The sequence below is a fragment of the Salvelinus namaycush genome, chromosome 21 (genome assembly GCF_016432855.1).
Source record: "Salvelinus namaycush isolate Seneca chromosome 21, SaNama_1.0, whole genome shotgun sequence".
In the NCBI taxonomy this organism is placed as follows: Eukaryota; Metazoa; Chordata; class Actinopteri; order Salmoniformes; family Salmonidae; genus Salvelinus; species Salvelinus namaycush.
This window is the reverse complement of record NC_052327.1, coordinates 34,374,743-34,395,420: the sequence shown is the minus strand read 5'-3', so window position 1 is coordinate 34,395,420 and position 20,678 is coordinate 34,374,743. Positions and strand designations below refer to the sequence as shown.

At 37.9% G+C, this 20,678-nt stretch overlaps 1 protein-coding gene across 5 annotated transcripts; it reads right to left on the bottom strand.

Annotated features, from left to right (window-relative positions):
• Nucleotides 1-4,170: 4,170 nt before the first annotated feature.
• On the bottom strand, nucleotides 4,171-18,489 carry LOC120066706 (paired box protein Pax-6-like). 5 transcript variants are annotated; one of them, XM_039018158.1, is made up of 13 exons: nucleotides 18,477-18,489; nucleotides 15,625-15,678; nucleotides 14,890-14,910; nucleotides 12,394-12,524; nucleotides 12,028-12,069; nucleotides 11,723-11,938; nucleotides 11,236-11,401; nucleotides 7,792-7,950; nucleotides 7,407-7,489; nucleotides 7,133-7,283; nucleotides 6,765-6,877; nucleotides 6,083-6,230; nucleotides 4,171-4,256 (listed from the first exon to the last, which is right to left on the bottom strand). In XM_039018158.1, exons 1-13 carry the CDS (start codon nucleotides 18,487-18,489, stop codon nucleotides 4,171-4,173), a joined length of 1,383 nt encoding a protein of 460 aa, XP_038874086.1. The 5 variants fall into 5 exon arrangements, with proteins under 5 accessions (XP_038874086.1, XP_038874087.1, XP_038874088.1 ...); XM_039018159.1 differs by lacking the exon at nucleotides 14,890-14,910; XM_039018160.1 differs by lacking the exons at nucleotides 12,028-12,069; nucleotides 14,890-14,910.
• Nucleotides 18,490-20,678: the final 2,189 nt, after the last annotated feature.

Genomic DNA, 20,678 nt, shown 5'->3' with positions numbered 1-20,678 from the left:
ACTCAACTAACGCAACCATTCAAACGGATGAAGTGCGTTGTCTCTGTTATGTTAGAGAGCCCAATGGCTGACAATCCTTCTGTAGAGCGTCACAACTGAGATTGAGGCCAGGCACCAATACTGACATGGCTTGAATCCTTACAGGAGAATAATGGTTGCTATGTACCAATGGATGGCTGGCAAAAGAGACCACAGAGAAGGAGCCCTAGACAGTCCCTGGTTATTTGGTGCTGATTGCATTCCAATTGTGAAGCCAGTCCCCCTTTCCCCTTTAGGAAAGAAGAAGCCTCTCCCAGTCCACTGTCTGTTTTGGGCCTGCTTCCTGAAGGCTGCTCTCCAAACAGTCATGTTCCCCTGCTAGCCCCCTGTCTGTTCCTCCCTCTTTATCATATTTGTCCCACTCTAAACCTCACCTCCTCATACAGGTGTAGGGTCTTAGTTTAATCACCCTGTTCCAGAAGAGCTTTCCTGCATAAAATGTGTAATGTATTTGAGATTTCAAAAGGCCTCTGAAGTTTATAATTTCCACTTTGAAATTTCAGACTTGATTTTCCCTCACAAAAATGTTTTATCAACCCCTACAAAAGAAATGTATGAATTAATAATTGACATGATCATTCACATTTCCTGATGCTGCTGTAGCAAACTGGCTCAAATTAATATCCTACATCTGTAACCTCCTCAACTCCTACACTAGCTAGAGCTAGAGGGGAACCCAATCACAAATGTATACCTGCTCTTTCGAACAGACAGAAGGTAAATCCATAGGAAAAGAGGTGTGTTTCAGTGTTAGATGTACTTGAGGAAAGTCCATGGTCCAGAAACTTAGCCTCATTACTGAGAGTTTGGCATCATTGTATGGATTCTTGATTGCAGCTATCTTAAGTCAAGTGATCTAGATAATAAAGCTAGGCCTGAAGTTTATGATGGAGAGAACCCTGTAGAGGACCATGGAGAGAACCCTGGAGAGAACCCTGGAGAGAACCATGGAGAGAACCATGGAGAGAACCCTGGAGAGAACCATGGAGAGAACCCTCATAATTGTTTGAAATAGTGTCTATTCTGAAATATGATAGCTGTTATAAGTGTCTATTCTGAAAGATGATAGCTGTTATAAGTGTCTATTCTGAAATATGATAGCTGTTATAAGTGTCTATTCTGAAAGATGATAGCTGTTATAAGTGTCTATTCTGAAAGAAGATAGCTGTTATAAGTGTCTATTCTGAAAGAAGATAGCTGTTATAAGTGTCTATTCTGAAATATGATAGCTGTTATAAGTGTCTATTCTGAAAGAAGATAGCTGTTATAAGTATCTATTCTGAAAGAAGATAGCTGTTATAAGTATCTATTCTGAAAGATGATAGCTGTTATAAGTGTCTATTCTGAAAGATGATAGCTGTTATAAGTGTCTATTCTGAAAGAAGATAGCTGTTATAAGTATCTATTCTGAAAGATGATAGCTGTTATAAGTATCTATTCTGAAAGATGATAGCTGTTATAAGTGTCTATTCTGAAAGATGATAGCTGTTATAAGTGTCTATTCTGAAAGATGATAGCTGTTATAAGTGTCTATTCTGAAAGATGATAGCTGTTATAAGTCTCTATTCTGAAAGATGATATCTGTTATAAGTGTCTATTCTGAAAGATGATAGCTGTTATAAGTGTCTATTCTGAAAGAAGATAGCTGTTATAAGTGTCTATTCTGAAAGAAGATAGCTGTTATAAGTGTCTATTCTGAAAGAAGATAGCTGTTATAAGTGTCTATTCTGAAAGATGATAGCTGTTATAAGTGTCTATTCTGAAAGATGATAGCTGTTATAAGTGTCTATTCTGAAAGATGATAGCTGTTATAAGTGTCTATTCTGAAAGAAGATAGCTGTTATAAGTGTCTATTCTGAAAGAAGATAGCTGTTATAAGTCTCTATTCTGAAAGATGATAGCTGTTATAAGTGTCTATTCTGAAAGATGATAGCTGTTATAAGTGTCTATTCTGAAAGATGATAGCTGTTATAAGTGTCTATTCTGAAAGATGATAGCTGTTATAAGTGTCTATTCTGAAAGATGATAGCTGTTATAAGTGTCTATTCTGAAAGATGATATGTGTTATAAGTGTCTATTCTGAAAGATGATAGCTGTTATAAGTGTCTATTCTGAAAGATGATATGTGTGCACTAAATCATAGTTTGAGAAAACTTACTAGTTATACCAAGAACTACATAATGAGCGGATCAAGCTTGGAAACATATAATTGTCATGATATTGTAATGTACATATGAAGGCGTGGGAGCATAATTGTCTTTAAAATAGACAATGTAAAGCTCTATGCACAGCATAGCAGGCATTGTGACATGGGCTCTCTCCCTCTAAATGGTTTCTTTCTCTAAACGTTTTCCAATGTGGATATCTTACTCAGGTTCCTTTATATCAGTTACTACATGTGGCTTGTTTGGACTGAAATACCCACAAATGTGTAGGAAGAGCAGGACAATCGTTAGCCAGACCTGTTTGTGCTGAACCCAGACCTGTTTGTGCTGTATATCCTACTCTTGGTGGTTTAGCATTGGAGTGTGATTGTTCAGAATTTGGCATTCATAGGGCCCACTAGTTATCCAAGTACTATTGACCTTTGGGTAATATAAAATATTTTCCAAACTATAACAGCTACATTTTCAGAAGGTTCTTGTTGTATATAAGTAATACTACATTCTTCATGTAAGATAAACGTATTTTGCCCTCATATGAGATAAATTATGTCTACTTGCATGAAATAATTATGGCTGTATGATGATCTTATGACAACGTTTTGTTTACCAATGTTATAGGTCCTGAATGTTGCAGCAACATACGCTCATTACCATCATCAATAGCATGTTGTTTTGATAGAATTAGTTAGCAACATAAAGCTCCCACTTAGACACTATCATACTGTACAAAATTACTTTTATATTTTGACAAAATACAAGAATGCTTAAATAAATTGATACGGAAATATTTGAAATACAATTGAATTTGACTCCCCATCCATACAATAGTCTAGGCTAGCACGGAACTGAGAGTGTGAAATGAGCTCAGGTCATCCACTGTAAGGAAAGATTGTTGCTCATAAGTGAAAGACCAACTGATAGACTAACATTTAAAACTCTGTACCTATCTAAAAGTTACCAAAATCTTTACAAAATTGGCAACAGAAGACTACAAAAGGAAATGGAGGTTGTGTAATAAATTATATTCAAAGGCTTTGGTCTGTTTGTACAATCAACAATGGTTAATTTGGATATGTATAGATGCAAACCTCAAAAGGCTTTAAACTCTGGCAGGCCTTGCATTTCTATGCATTGTTGCAGTGAGAGTAATTTAGTAGCACAAAGTCAAGTAAAACACTTAAGTACAACTATAACAAATAACTTGTACCCGATTGAATGAAATGAAATTAAAATGTGTAAAACATATAGGATATTCTGAGAAATATAAATGAAATTAACTTTATTATAGAAATTGTTCCGGGAGACTGCTAGGGAAGACAAATACTTACATTTCGACATAACAAACTGAATTATATCGAAGACACAATCTACCGTTTTTAGCTACCAAAAGTTTTTTTCAACTCCATTTCAGCGGTTAATGCTTTCCATTTACAATGTTTCTGCCAGCAAGCTTTTGAAAAGAAAAGAATAGAGAAACAGGCTTCTCATACCCAACTGGTACCTGGAATGATACAAACTTGTTTCACCAGAGTCCACATTCTGTACACAGACTGGGAGAGCTTCTTGATATACATTGATAAAAAATATTAATGGAAGAAAATTCTTCACAAATGATCTTCTTTTCAGCAGAAGCAAGGACCAACTCAGTTTCACTGTCCATCCACGTTGTTCTTTTTTCATCATGACATACAACTGGCCATATACAAATACACCAAAAATGACATAAGTTGGAAACTGAAAACAGCTAGTTTTTCCCCCCCCATTTACGATGTTACACAGGGCACTTTACAGAAGTCCTTTCTCTTTTTTTCTTCTTCAAGTCTTTGTGGCCAAAGAATGACAGAGAATGGCCCAATCCCAGTACAAAATAGTCTCTTTTAGAGTATTTTCTCAGGTCTGTAATAAAATACTGCCGGACAGCTTCTTCTTTCGAGACAATATCCAAGGAGTCGCACGTTGAAAGTCTCTACTGTAGCCTGGGCCAGTACTGGGACATGTCTGCTTCACTGCCTGGGACTTGAACAGGAACAGATACTCCAGGAGAGATGAGACCTGACACAACAAACACAGAGCGATGGATCAGTTCTGGCACCATACAGTCAGTACCTTTTAGTGTCTGCTCAGTAACATTCAAGTTTTAGCAAACACAGCAGTATTCCCATAATAGAATTATTGTAAACAAGAATCTCCATATAATTGACATGTTCAATATTTATTTTTATTTTTTTACATGTGAACATCTATATTACCTATCTATCAAAATACAGTGCCTTCAGAAAGCATTCACACCCCTTGACTTTTTCCACATTTTGTTGTTTTAGAAAGTGGAATTAAAATTGATTTTATTTTATATTTTTGTCAACGATCTACACAAAATACTCTAATGTCAAAGTAGATATTTTTTTTAACATTTGCAAAACATTTATGAAAAATAAAACACTAATCTATCTCGATAACATAAGTATTCAAGCCACTGAGTCACTACATGTTAGAATCATCTTTTGCAGCGATTACAGCTATGAGTCTTTCTGGGTAAGTCTCTAAGAGCTTTCCACACCTAGATTGTGCAACATTTGCCATTATTCTTTTCAAGATTCTTCAAGCGCTGTCAAATTGGTTGTTGATCATTGCCAGACAACCATTTTCCAGTCTTGCCATAGATTTTCAAGCAGATTTAAGTCAAAACTTTAACTCGGCCACTGAGGAACATTCACTGTCTTCTTGGTAAGCAGCTCCAGTGTATATTTGGCCTTGTGTTTTAGGTTATTGTCCTACTGAAAGGTGAATTCATCTCACAGTGTCTGGTGGAAAGCAGACTGAACCAGGTTTTCCTCTAGGATTTTGCCTGTGCTTAGCTCCATTCCATTTCTTTTTTATCCTGAAACTCTCCCCAGACCTTAATGATTACAAGCATACCCATAACATGATGCAGACACCACTATGCTTGAAATGTGGAGATTGGTACTCAGTAATGTGTTGTATTGGATTTGCCCCAAACATAACACTTTGTATTCAGGACAAAAAGTGAATTGCTTTGCCACATTTATTGCAGTATTACTTTAGTGCCTTGCTGCGGATATTTTTTATTCTGTACAGGCTTCTTCTTTTCACTGTGTCAATTGGATTAGTATTGTGGAGTAACTACAATGTTGTTGATCCATCCTCAGTTTTCTCCTATCACAGCCATTAAACTCTGTAACTGTTTTAAAGTCACCATTGGCCTCATGGTGAAATCCCTGAGTGGTTTCCTTCCTCTCCAGCAACTGAGTTAGGAAAGATGCCTGTATCTTTGCGGTGACTGGGTGTATTGGTACACCATCCAAAGTGTAATTAATAACTTTTTTACCTGTATTCCAATAGGTGCCCCTTTTTTGCGAGGCATTAGAAAACCTCCCTGGCCTTTGTGGTTGAATCTGTGCTTGAAATTCACTGCTCGACTGAGGGACCTTACAGATAATTGTATGTGTGCGGTACAGAGATGAGGTAGTCATTAAAAAATTATGTTAAACACTATTATTGCACCAAATTGAGTCCATGAACTTATTATGTGACTTTTTTTACTCCTGAACTTACTTTGGCTTGACATAACAAAGGGATTGAATACTTATTGACTTAAGACGTATCAGCTTTTCAGTTTAAAAAAAATTGTAAATATTTCTAAAAACATAATTCCACTTTGACATTATGGGGTAATGTGTGTAGGCCTGTGACCAAAAAAAATCGAAATTGAATACATTTTAAATTCAGGTTGTAATGCAACAAAATGTGGAAAAAGTCAAGGGGTGTGAATAATTTCTGAAGGCCTACTAACATTTGCAAATGGTGTTTTGTAATTTCTTGGATTTTGTTTATTTTGTCACGCATTTTTCTCTGCTTACCTGTTGAGTTGCCACCTGAACCAGCCATTGATTGGCTGTTCATATGTGCCTGCATATGAGGAGGGGTGTACGTGTCGTAGCTCCGTCCGTTGACTGAGGGACTGGTGGGCAGCATGCAGGAGTAGGAGGTCTGGCTGGACACAGGGGCCTGAGGGGACAACACACAGGACAGTCAGATTCACCTGCTTCTCTGTCACCTAGCAACATCTCCGACTGTATTACTAAGGGATGGGCCACGTCAAGCATGGGAACAAAAATATTGTCTATCATATTTCAGCTAGAAATTCATCATAGTATTTAATACAGCATTGCAAGTTACAGCATTAACTTGTGTGACAAGTATGTATTTTTATTTATTTATTTCACCTTTATTTAAACTAGGCAAGTCAGTTAAGAACACATTCTTAATTACAATGACGGCCTAGGAGCAGTGGGTTAACTGCCTTGTTCAGGGGCAGAACGACAGCTTTTTACCTTTTTACCTCAGCTCAAGGATTCAATCTAGCAACCTTTCGGTTACTACTCCAACGCTCTAACCACTAGGCTACCTGCCGCCGTATACTTTATATAGGTTTACAACATATCTTTATCATGGTCATTCATTTAGATGCTATGCTAAGTAATTACAAAAACAACGCCAAAATACTGCATTTATTATTGGATCTGACAGTGATGTACTTACTTGCATAGGCAGGTTGTTGGCCATGGTGAAGCTTGGCATAGGTGGCAGGGCACTGTATGTGTTTGTAAGGGCTGTGTCTGGTCTTCCCAACATGGATCCTGACGAGAACGACACTGCAGGGGGGGATATAGAAAGGTATTTTAGATACCAGTCTGTGCCTGATTGCCATTTGTATCATTGACATGCAGGAACATAGAATGGATTGTGTGGCTCTCCTGACTCTCACACATATTCGTACAATAAATATTTGTTCACCATTCTGATTAGGCTACAGTACTAACATCACAAAAATAGTCCCTACAGGCAATACATGACGGTGGAATGTAACTGAGGAACATAACGTTTTGATAAAGATCACTGACTCCAACCTGGTGCTGTGGTCTGTGGGATGGGCTGGTAGACACTGGTGCTGAAACTGCTGCTGATAGGGATGTGACTGGAGGAGTTACTGGCTTGTCGCCTTTGATTCCGGAGTTTCTCCTCCCTCCTCCACTTTGCCCTCCTATTTGAAAACCACACCTGAAACCACAGTCATGTTTCAAAGGTTAGTGTTGGATTTGTCTGCTGCCACTTCTGTGAATGTGGTTATAACATTCCTACATTCAAGGTGATGTTAATGGGCACAAGGAGCGGTTGCTGTACCTGTATTCTGGCCTCTGGGAGGTCAATTTTTGCAGCAAGTCTTTCCCTTGCGAAAACATCTGGATAGTGAGTTCTTTCAAACTCTGAAACAAAAACAACATTAGTATGAACTACAGAGGAAGTCATTAAATGTGTTATACATAACATATGCCTAAAAAATCATTCAGACTAATGTAGTTGTTGAAAAAAGGATAATTTGCAGTGAATAAATTCTTCTGAAAACAGTAATCTGTGGTGATATTCAAAATAAATAGACCTAGATATGAGTCAGCCATGATGCTTTACTTTTGTGTAAAATAGACTAATTTAGTATAACCAGCTCATTAATGAGATTACTTTGGCCGACAGTTGGACAAGAACATGTGACAGTGGCGGTATAATTTACCTTTCTCAAGCGCTTCTATCTGTTCTTGTGTGAACGAAGTGCGGTTCCTTTGCAGTTTTCTTTTGAGCTGAAGTCTCATTTGGGTCTCATCCGAGTCTTCTCCATTTGAACTTATTGAATTAGTGTTCTCACCTCCACCGTCTGACTGTGGACAACCATCTGAAACATACAGAATCAATCAATCAATACAAGCTATCACTCCTTCTTCAGCTTCCATGCTTAGCATGAGTGCACCTGTTGGGAAGTAAATGTGATCATGTTAGAGGTTTGCCCAAAACCCATCTGTGTGTAAAATATGATCTTAAAATAAGTGAAATGTTAAGACTTCTTGAGTTCTCTGCTTCTTCCAGCTGATATTGACTTGGTTTGACAATTCATTGCATTATTTCGACCAGATATTATTAGTCACGCCAGGCTATAGAAAAGGCTATACAATTTAGTGGGAAAATATTTCCTTTGGCTTAGATCTTTTATGACCATGTAACAATGCCTGTCGTGCTGAAATACAACTAAATGCGGTAGAACCTATTCAGATCCCCTGAAATGCTTTAAAATCCAAACGTTCCCTTTTTAAATGTTAGCTTTTTCCACATGGATGTTTGTGCACCCTTTGAAATAACCCCCAACACTTGAATAAAAGCTATTTTTCACGACCACACAAAACCAAGAGCATAAGGGAAACTATTCAATTCACGGTCTATGGAGGGGTTGGCAAACTTTCGTGGGCAGAATTTTGAGGACACAATTGGAGAAGGCAACAAAGGGATTCTCTCGAGGCACTCAGTACCCTTCATTGTAGCTGGAGGATTCCAGTCAACAGACTTTTCAGCTTAGTATGTTAACCTTTATGCACTGCTATCATTAATCACTGTCTCCTAGGATGCCCTGTTCAACGCCAGTTAGGATTTATACCTTCTTTAGGCCATAGAAGAAAATCACCCAGCACATGCTGAATGAGACATCACTTGCTCAGCCCCTGTTTGTTAGGCCTACATAAAGGGGACAGGGAAACCAACAGTGAGTTAGGGGGCCTCAGTGAGTGGCGTTGTTAAACACTTTATTCAGCATCCCTTTGCTCCATTACATTATGTCTATGTAGCAAGATGATATAGACTGGTTATGTAGGCCTAGATACATCTGCTTTGACAGTTTATTGTGCAGGTGATTACCATTTTACATTTGGTGTTTTTTTCTTCCCGGGCAGGTTGCTCAGTATAGTCATAAACTGTATTGGTAAGGAATATAAGTAATATAATCTTGATATATTTGAAAAACACATCAGCAGTGACTCATCATCATATGTGGGTATCTTATTCACTCTGCTTTGACGTTATGTGTTTGTCTTTCTGACAGATTTGTAGTTTCAAAACCAAATGCATTATTCAGAACCAGGTGTAAACATACGCAACGATTAAGCTATCCCCTTTAAATGTCTCTCCAAAAAGAAAGTTTATCAGTGGCCAGTGCGCTATAGTTTTGTAGCTAATCTGTCAAAAGGAGTGAATGTGCATCCTATTATCCCTCAGCCAGATCAACTGTCGCTAGATTTGGGATTTGTTTTCATTAATGAAAGACGCTGGGAAATATACCGTTCCATAGTATCACGTGTCGCAATCGGTGAGGAGTAAAACAAGCCAAAACATAGATAACCTTAAATAGAAACGTAAAACATTCTGGGACCCCTGAAAGAGAAAGTGCTTAAACCCTATAGGCAGCTTTAGTCCTCTAGAAAGAAAAAGATTAGAAAAACCGTCACGTTGATCCCTAAAAACACGAAATAGCCAGGGAGAGCTTTTACCCTCTCCTTATGAAAGAGTTCTCTCTTTTTAGGCCCCGTCACTCTGATGAATGCGTTATTTTATTCACTGTTGCATGGCGTTTATCAGATTGAGACCATATTTGTCCCCCTCTGAGACCTCACCCAACCGTATGCTTCCAGAGTAATGGATTCTTAATGCCCTTGAAATCGCACTCCACGCAAGTATAGACACTTATGGCAGAACATAAGTGAGCATATGATGTTGGTATAGCTGGTTGTGTTTACACACACATTTTGAATAGACAGGATAAAATAGATACATTTGAAGTACAAACAACAACACAGTTATTATTCATATATAATATTAGCCTATATCATTGTGATAAGATTATATAGGTTTAGATTATATACTTAATACTATTATGATACTATTATAATAACAGTAGTGCCTAGTTAATAATAATAATAATAATAACAAAAAGATACAATAAAATAAATATATATATATATTATTGCTAATAAAAAATAGGCTACCATTTGTTACTCATGACACTTGGTCACCTGTCATCATCACCTGTCATCATCACCTGTCATCTTCACCTTTCATTTTCACCTTTCACCTTAATGTAATTGTTGGGGTTACTTCATTCTACCAAGAGCTCCAAAGCCAATAGGACTTTAAGAGTTGGAAAAAAATGTATAGTGAAAAAAATACAAATGTAGGCCCATCAAAGCAATTCGCGAGACAGATATAGTTGCCAACAACAACAAAAAACTGCAGATATTATGAGGGGGAAAACACGATTATTTGTATATCTATAGTGTCCATACTATATTGTTTAGTTCTCTTAAAACTGACGTGTCTAATTGGCAAGTGATGCCATATCGTGTCTAGAGGTCTCCAGTGGAACATTTCTACAGCTGTCTCCTCAAACTAGACGCTTATTCATGTCGCCTTAATGAGAAACAAAACGTTCTCTAATGAGCAATTACATAGCGACAGAACTGTTCCCATAACAAATTCTTGCGTGTGACAGAAACATCCTTTGTACAGATATTCCGCACACAGCTTCAGATATTTTTCATCCTCGGTCAATGTAACATATAGTAGGCCTATAGGCCTAGGAATGGATCAATCGTGCAGACTAAATCGTGAAGACTAAATGGTGAAATTACAACCATTTTGTAAAAAAAGTTGATAGAAAAACATGTCAAGAATTTGCAATGTAATAACTAGTCGAATCAACCAAGTAATATTTGAATCTCAACAAGCTCTCACACTCTCACATCAGAATTAGACGTTCATCTATGCTTCCCAAAAGTGTTTGGTTACAAATTAATTATAGTTCCATGCATAAGTCAGATAAGTCTTATGAACCAAATGCGTTAGTGATAAACAATATCAACTGAACTCAAAGATTTTCGGAAAAGTAATTTTTATTCCCATGTTACTTTAAACAATGTAACAATAATTTAGCCTAATAATGTTGTAACACGATAAAATAAAAATGAAATATTATAGTTTATTTTGGTAATAACACTATTGTAATAATATAGGCATAATATAATCATACAGCCTACGATACTACTACTACTACTTATAATAATAATAGTAATTAATCGTTATAAAAACAACATAATAAAGACACCCGCACTTCACTCATCCAATCCAGTGATTCTCTTACCTGGGTTGGGCTGTCCTGGCACTGAGGTTCCGGGGTACCAGCCCGGCCGGGTCCCCCACGTCCCAGTCTGACCGTTCAGCATTCTCAACTTCTCATACATGCCATCTGCGCCCATCTGTTGCTTCTCGCTAGCCAGGTTGCGCAGTACTCTGTTTATCGACGACACCTGAAAGACAAATCCAAAATCCTTCACATTAATTAAACGCGCTTGGCGCTTGTTTCCCTTGTTGTGACGGCACATTGGCTTGCAAGTGATCTGTCACATAAGTGCATGCATACCCTCACATTCACAATATGTATTTGGATAAGAAAATCGCTATCGAAATGGGAGATTAACAAAATATCAATTACATTTTCAATTTGTGTAATTATTCTGAAACAGGTGCATAATCATAACCAATATGGAGGTCAGTTGTTCATGGTCATTTTTTTAAGCGTATAGGCCTATAAAATGGTATGACTAATAACTTACACTCAATGAACTTACACTGGGTATATTATCGTTTGTGCAGACCCCCTCGGATAGCAGTCTGTCACGAATTTCCCAGGCGAAGATTGAAGGGCACTCCCTCTTGTATACTGCAATTTTTCCGACCACCTCGGGAGTTGCTACTCTTGGTTTGCTACCCCCGATCGCCCTTGGTCTGATGGAGCCGGTTTCATAGTATCTGCCCAGAATCTTACTCACACAGCCGTTTGACACCTAAATAGAAAACAATAGACACAAATCACATACATTATTTAAGACTAATGTGAAATATATGTTTATACTACAAACATTGTTACGCTTACGTTTTCATTGTCCAGCACTTGAACTTTTGCATCACCATGGGTCTATAACACAAGAAATATACCTTGAATGGTAGGGTAATTTAATTTGCACTGGATCACGGCATCTACTTTGGATGGTTGTGTTTGCAGGTTGTATCCTAACATATCCTGGTATCACCACAAACCATAATTCATTGCTACAATGAAGTAGCCTATTTATTCGTGCGTAATATTATATTTTCAAAACTGCAACTTAAAATGGTTTGAACTGACAATAGTTGAATGTGCATTGAGTTGGTATATATTCTAAATAAACATCACGCATTAGGAATCATATTCTAAAGCGTTTTACTGATGCAGACAGAGAGAAGAATGCAGTGTTATCACCTGCAGAATCCTGGATATATCGCACGGCCGCGCGCCACTGTGAGCAAGCTCGACTATTTTCTGTCTGGTGGTGTCGGGCAGGGGTCTGCCGTTGACGAACACTCCGCCAAGCTGATTCACTCCGCTGTGACCTGGGCAGAGACAGGGGATGCACTCTCTTTAGTTAAGCCATTAATCAAGAGCTGTGATTTTATAAAAACAGCAGCCTCTTCAATACAGATGTCTCCGATGCAAGCGTTTAGATGTTAACTATCCAAAATAAAAATTATCAAACAGAACAGGAGACAATAAACTAAACTGGACGTTCAACACCAAACATCGGGAAAATCACGCTGGAATTTGAAGTCTGTAATGATTGCCATTATTCATCTGTAATTTTTTCGAAATGCTTTCCGATGTCATTATTTTCTACATTCTTGTTCTAATCACACGAGCAGAACATTGATTAGCGGTGTGGTATGATCTCGACCAAAACATCTCCAGCCCACTGATCCGAGATTTGTGCATCTTTGCAAAACTTTAAGATCAAATAGCGTAATGGCATTTGCGGCACAGCATTTTAAGGTAGTAATTACAGTATAATTTCAAGACTAAAAACAAATCGTCACCTAATCCAACTTTATATCAACTTGATATTACACCAGCTAAAACACCATAAACGCTCATTTAAACAGGTTTCATGCGAGTTCATTAACAATATCCAGTTTAGGATAGCCCAGAAAACCAAACCAAACCTGAAGTCCAATAGAAAAGCAGCCTCCTTGTAGCCGCCTACGTTTGCTCTAGTTGTCCGCTCCCTTCCCTTCGAAGCCTCCCGTTAAATTGACTCCAAGAGCACAAGCTCCTTAGCAATAAATAAGCTCCAAATATAGAAGAGGGGGAAAATATGATGAGCCTGGCTGACATTTGTCTTTAGAGTAAAGCTAGCTACACGTCAAGTTTGATGTTAATTTCTGGAAATAGGCGGAAGTCGCCCTGGATCATGCATGGAAGGCTAATTGAAAAGATCAGTTGGAGCACTTGTGGCAGGCATGTCACTTTATGACACTGCTCTGCTTTTGGAAATGGCATCGTCACGACAAATAGTAGCATGATAAAACGACCCTTTCTGTCTGCATTTGGATATCACTCAGACTAAATTGGACTCTACTCATTTACCCTTCAAGGGAAGCTTCATTTTATGGTAGCCAAGGGGCTGTGCGCGGGCACGAGGATGGGAGCGCGCGTCGCTCTTAATATATCAAAAGTGACATCCTTTTTTTTTTTCAAGTGACAAACCATATTTGTTATTATGAGTCTGCTGTAGATGTTTGCACTCTCCCTTGTTTTATATATGTTTTGTTATTGTGTTTTCAAATAATAATTAAATAATAGGTAAGCCCTACATCAATTATAATATTACATTAGGCCTTAAAAAAGAAAATTACACCTGCTTGTGAATTTGTTGTCTACTGCCATTGTGCTAAATTCACAAATTCTAGCCAAAATCAGGGTGTAAATACAGGCTATACGCTCAGGAGAAGAGCAAATCCATCGCTATGTTGAGGTTAATTCCAGGATTAGATTAAATCAATTGTGTTTGTGCATTTGATAGGCCAGCAGGGAAAAGCATATTGAAGATTTATTGGCTTTGAACGCGCCTCCCGTATAGGCCTAGTGCTCATATAAATTCACTTGATCACTGCCACACAGAGATAAGAATATCCAATCTAACTTTCACTCGAAAGGTTAAATCTCAATCATTAAATAATTCCCCACGGTGAGTGGTGTCGATCTCGCCTGGTGGCAATGATTATGCGCCTTGTATTCTATTGCAAGTCAATTAATAGGAAAACATATGGCGTCAATTTGAACGCTCAGTTCCATATACACCCAGGAGTTATTAGCACAAAGCCTGCAGAGCCAGCCGCGACCTTTAGACAAACTGAAGGCCTCACCCGAATCATATCTGCTCAGCATTTCGCTCAAGAGATCACCACAGTCCATTGCCACCACAATGTAAAAATGTAACAAGAGATAAATGAAGGTATAGTTCTATACAATCTTGATGACAGGATAATATATAGCCCTAATAGTTTGGTAGCCAGTAGGTCCATTTAAAAAGTAAGGAACAGACACAATGTAAATTTTGATGCGGTATTTTTTTTTCATGCAAAGAAAAAACTCGTATATTGCAATTATTTGAAGACGTCAGTTTTCTTTTCAAACGTGAGAGGGAATATGGGACTTCACATCACCGTTGAATTATTTCATATGGCCTACTTAAACTGACCTAGATTCAGATGCTTTGTTTGGTTGGAGGTCTTTCAAGTGTCTGCGTCACATCTTCCCTCTGAGCCTACGTCTATAAGTTGTTACATTTAGTCCTGATATAAAAATATACATGGTGCAAGGCTAAGCCAAGACAATATAATGTATTAGCATAAATATGAAAGCACACTGCAGCACAAACGTGTCGTTGATTTTAAGAGAATGAGAGTAAGCCATTCCACACACCTTCGTTATAGTCATACACCTCTTGTCCAGCATTAAAAAAGAAAATATATGTATTTTATTGTCACTCTGTCAACGATACAAAATTATGAATTACTGAATAGCATCTCAAATATGTAAATACTGCTCTAACGTTTATAGTCCCAATGTGTTCATAAAAAAATACTCTGAAAGTCTCATCAAAGCATTACCCTCACACTGTGGTTATACAGAAGGAATAACATTTTCATAAACATGACATATTCTCCATGAGATGCATGCAATGTCCATTAGTGCATATCAAGAATATATTTTCCTCTTCTTTCTTTCTTTCTTTCTTTCTTTCTTTCTATTGGTGTTGTATTATTATTGTGTAGGCCTATATGTGACAACACAACTTATTTGGAAGTTGTGTGTAATTAGCCAATAAATACAACCACCGAGGCCTTCTACTTCCTGCTAGCCTCTTCTCTGACAGTTCGTGATAGTGATTTTGGGCTATATTTCAGTTGTTACACGTACAGGTTAATAGAAGCATACTAGTCAAAGTCCACTGATACAAATACAACTGTGTGGATCAAAATAATGTGAATGTGCATATATAAAACATTCCTAATTCAGAAATTGTAAACGCGTCGAAAAATCTTGGCCTTATTCTACACAAACATGCAAACCAACATATGCAGCATAAATGTTATGTGCCACATATTTCTTTACTGCTCAGTGTATATAGTTACTCTGAAAAAAACATTCACTTACTGTTTTGCATCATGGACGCGACGCCAGATTCCCACGTGGCCCGGTTATAGTATTCTATTAGTCATGGGGAAAGAATAGCAATGATCAGTATTGCTAATAATATTACAATACTCAGGATACATACACATCGCAGACATTGATTTGGTGCAATTAGACAATTACGGTGGGAACTATATTACTCATGAATACCTCAGGATGCATTAGGCTATTATTCATTGATATTTCATAATATGAGAGCATAATATCGTTTGTTGTTCTATAGATTTTTGAATATATATATATATTCAGTGTTTAAACTTGCCTGGAAACAGTGTGGACTGTCCGCTTAAAACAATTTAAAGAATCTCTCATCTGCTTCTCACTAGTTAATATATTCTCCCTATGGACAAAGCAAAACATTTTATTAGTAGGCACCTGAGCTTTCGTTTTTATTAAGTCAGACTTACTGCAATATTTTCTAACTCATTTCATGAGATAAATAGCATTGCAGTAATTTTAGAAAACGTTCAATAGTTTATTATCAGCGTTTGAGTGTATTTTAGGTGTATTGAGAGTAAGCGGGCTACCTTTAAGAAAGAAAGTTAAGGAATTTTGAATACATTTGCATATTAAGATCTAAAATATTACTGTTATTATATTGGCCGTGAAAACTTTAGTCAGTAATATACGTTTAAGATGGCTTTATATGTAGTCGTCTAGTGACACACGCTGTCTACCTCGCTTGGCTGCTTTGGAAAGTGACATCGGGAGGGGGTGAAGGCTCTCCAACAAAGCCTGCAGAATTTCAACAATGGCGTCCTTTCTGCTTCTACACCAGAACCCAGAGAGCATAACTCAGGCTCACTAACTAGCTACACAGCCTCGAACTAAACGTACCAACAACTCTCAGGAATACAAAGAGCTGTAGGGAGCAACCCCCTCCCACTGCAACCATGCCCAGCACAACACCCTCTCACACCGCCACAGTTACACTGCTGCTTGCCGTGACCCGGTGTCCGTATCCCTCTGCTTTTTTGTTTGTCTCGATTTGGAAAATAGAAACTCAATTTCTTGTTTTAAATATCTGGAGGTAATTCTGTTGCTGGTGTGTGTCGTTAGGATTGTAAAAAAATATACAACAGCTCAGTGGGGTGCTCAATTGGAAAAAGACAATTGCCATAAAGAGCCCATTCAAAACATTTGCCGAAAAGGAGGCCACTAAGGAAATAGTCCACGCTTTGATTTTCTCCCTTTTTATCTTCTCCTTTTTAAACAGGCAATGGACTGACTGTGTGTGTATTTACAGTGTGCATCCACAAATAAATAGCTTACATCCAAGCATAGAGCCAAGCTACTATTCATATGTATGAAGATATTCTAAAGAAGCTGTAAATTCAACTAACTCATCATCATAACTCATAATTTATAATAATTTTCAAAAATAAAGTTAGGAAAATTAAATGCACTATTGGTTCACTGATTATATACGTTTATAATTACACAGGTGTAGCTACAAAGCATGTATTTGATTTTTCTCATTCTCTCTTCTAATTCTTTTCAAATACAATAATGCAATGGAAAATGGGGAAGAGCAAAGTAAAGCGTTTCGAGTTTATTTTGATTGTATGTGTAAAATAATCCATTAACCTTTAATCATTCAACTCATTTGATATAGAAATTATTTAAGCATAAACTTAACCCGGAAGCAGTCTACTTGTAAACCACACTTTTTAATGTGTCAATAATTACTTATTGTGCAAGTCTAACTAGAATTGTATAATTGATTTGATGCAGTCTGTAAAAGAGGAAGGCCTCATCTGTATTTTGCCCGTTTTAATTCACAACTACAACCATTTTAATTGAACATGCATCTTCAGACTTGTAAGGTCTATATTATTCCTGATTATTCCCTTCATTTATATGCAGAAAAACTCCATAAATGAACAATGTCCTGGCAGGAAGTTGAACACAATAACATTTGATATATCCACCACTATATATAGCTACCATATATTTTGACAAAAGCAATATCGTACTGGAAGAGCCAAAAGCATATTGCATAGCCTAATGTTATAAACATATTAGGTCATTAACCACTAATATAAACAATGGTTTTGAAGTTGTGATTTTTCTGTATTGTCTTATATTTGTAGTACGTAAAACGTAACTATGCACTTATTCTAATCATTATTACTTTGTGTGGAGAAATAGCTATAATAGACTAATCTATTCGAGTTTCTTTCTGAATTGTTTTCACATATATATCCTGCATGTTAAAAACATTACTATTTGAGTTCAGTAAGTATAATACTTAAATTGTCATTGAATAGAGGAAAATGTATCCTGAAAATGATTAAACATTTGCCAAACTTAGGAAAAAGTTAAAAGAGCATTTTTTGTGATGGCGCCCGGTGAGGCCGACTGTATGATTCAACTTGACACCCTTGATCATCGCATCATCACGTCCCCATTCTTTGGACTGATCATTGTCTTGGCCTGACTTTTTACTCTTCCCTGTCATACATAAGCATTAAGATAACTGCAAGCACCGACGGAATAAAAGCAAAAGCACAGTATAAATACATAAGGGTGCGAACCCAAATGTTCAAATTAGGCTGCCACTAGTCTGCGTACCAAAGTTCCTTTGTTAAATGACCAGCACTACAAACTTTTGAGCCTTTCGGACTCTTCCTAAATTACAAAAACTTAAACGTTATTAACTTGGAGTTTAATTAGCATTTCCAACACTTAACCTACTTTTTGATGTTTCACTCTAAAATGGTGTAATGTGTACGCTATAGGCTATACGAGGGAATAATGCGTGCTGTCTGAAATGTAGGCTAGGTACAAAGTGCCAAGAAATCAGAGCTTACCTTTTTGAGGCATCCTGTGTACACTGCAGCCAAAGCCTTAGTTGATAAGTCTGAGCACAAATGAGACGGAACCACAGTGCTGGATAGCCCTGCGAAGAGTTTGTCTTGTATATATGTTCCAAGTGATCTTGAATAGAGATGGAAATCCCTGCGAAGGAAGCAGAGATTGACAATAAAATGGGTTGTCAGGGCTGCGCGAGACTGAAAATGTGCGCTCGTGAGTTGGTGAGAGAGAGAGAAAGAGAGAAAGGGAGAGGGAGAGAAAGAGAGAGGGGAGAGGGAGAGGGAGAGAGTAGCGCAGAGCAGCGCACCTATGCTGATTGGTGATGGTACAAGTGTATTAATGTATGTGTTCCTGGTCTGTGCCTCGCCTCCACTCCTCTTCAGTGGCCGATTAGCAGTGCCTGACCTCTGTCATCATCTTCCAGCGAAACACTTCCTCCTACTCCGCCGTGCAGAGCGGGAAACGGGGCAGAGCCAGTGCTAGCTTTTCAAACCTACTAATAACTCTGCTCATGCAAATTCACTTCTCCCTCTCTAACATACACACACACACGCGCGCACACACACAAACACGCGCACACACACACACGCACACACACACACGCACACACACACACACACACACACACACACACACACACACACACACACACACACACACACACACACACACACACACACACACTGAAAATGTCCTTTAGGAATGCTATTGGATACTATTGAAGGCTAACCATTGGATAAGGAATGGCAAGTGCAACTCACAGGGCTCCACCATCGTGAAACGCAGACAAGCTTTCCTACACTAACGATGAACCTGAAGTTATACATGGACATACGGGCGGTGAACACATGGTGCGCGCCGACCTCAAATTAATCAACATTCACAATTTGCAGTCCATCTTTATCGTTTACACTGATAGTCCACTGATAAAGACCAACAAAGCACCACTTTACTAATTTAACCTACATAAATTGATAGCTTATCTATTTGTAATATTAACATTTATATATATATATATGTTTTATCAAAAGGCTGAATTGAAAGATTCAGTTTAGGAATTATCTGGCTATCACTTCTGAAAGCGATCTTTACGCAGCAACCAGAAGTGCAGTGTCATAATTGCAAACTTTCTGCACTTGTCGCTGTTGATTATGACATCACATCGTAGATTTGGTTGTTTAGACCGAAATTATAAACAATATCTATGGACTAAATGAATATAATAGAGAGAACGATAATCTTACTTCATTTTCAATGGACCAAATGATAGCCAAGACGCAGCGTCCAAGATTCTAAAGGACAGATAACACAGGACGTAAATATAAGCAAATTACTTTGCAGTCATGACCACACAGCAGACCTACATTTGTTGAATGCCTGGCCATTAACGCACACCATACACTCCAAATCAACCCCTCCGTGCCTGCATTTGACTTTACACTTGGAGCACCAGTCTCGGCTATGGGTGTTCCCATCATTTATTCAAATGGAATAGATTCCGGGTCGTGGGATAAGAAACAAGGGGGGCTGTGGCATGGTGGGGTAACCTGCAAGAGGGGAGAAAAGTGTCGGGAGGCGCAGAGCATAAAATGAACTCGTGGATGCATACACTTGACTTCCTTTGACATGTGAAAAGTGCTAAAAGTCAGAGCTCATCAATAAACTGAATAAGTCCTGACAACCATTGCATTCCCAACTAAAGTACAATGAGAAGACAAACGACACTGCCAAAGAGTTTGCATCGCAATGAAAGGGCGGCTAGGATAATGAGCTGCCGCGACCGTCATGCACTGTCATCTCGAGTCCCGTGGTGAAACTCTGTCACTTCCTAATATTTGCACAAAACTTTCATTCCAATCCTCTACAATCCTTGCTGCAAATTCTTATGAGGTGGACGGTTTACTGTTGCCTACACATTTTGGCACACTGTTTTTGCAGTGCGCAGAAGTGCTAACGAAGTTAGGCTACCAATGTGGCAATTTTTTTTATTCCAAGGAACTCTGCTGTCATATGTGGAATATATAGTTAGATGCAGTAAAGTAGGCTATATGTGTCTTAGAATCAGGGATAAAATAGCAAATTATTCTAATTACATTATTTGTATAAGAGCAAGATTCTATTTATCTGTAGGCTACATAAACTATAGGCCACCCTTACAATGTGGTTATTTTAAGGTTTCTGTGTAGTAAAATATTGGT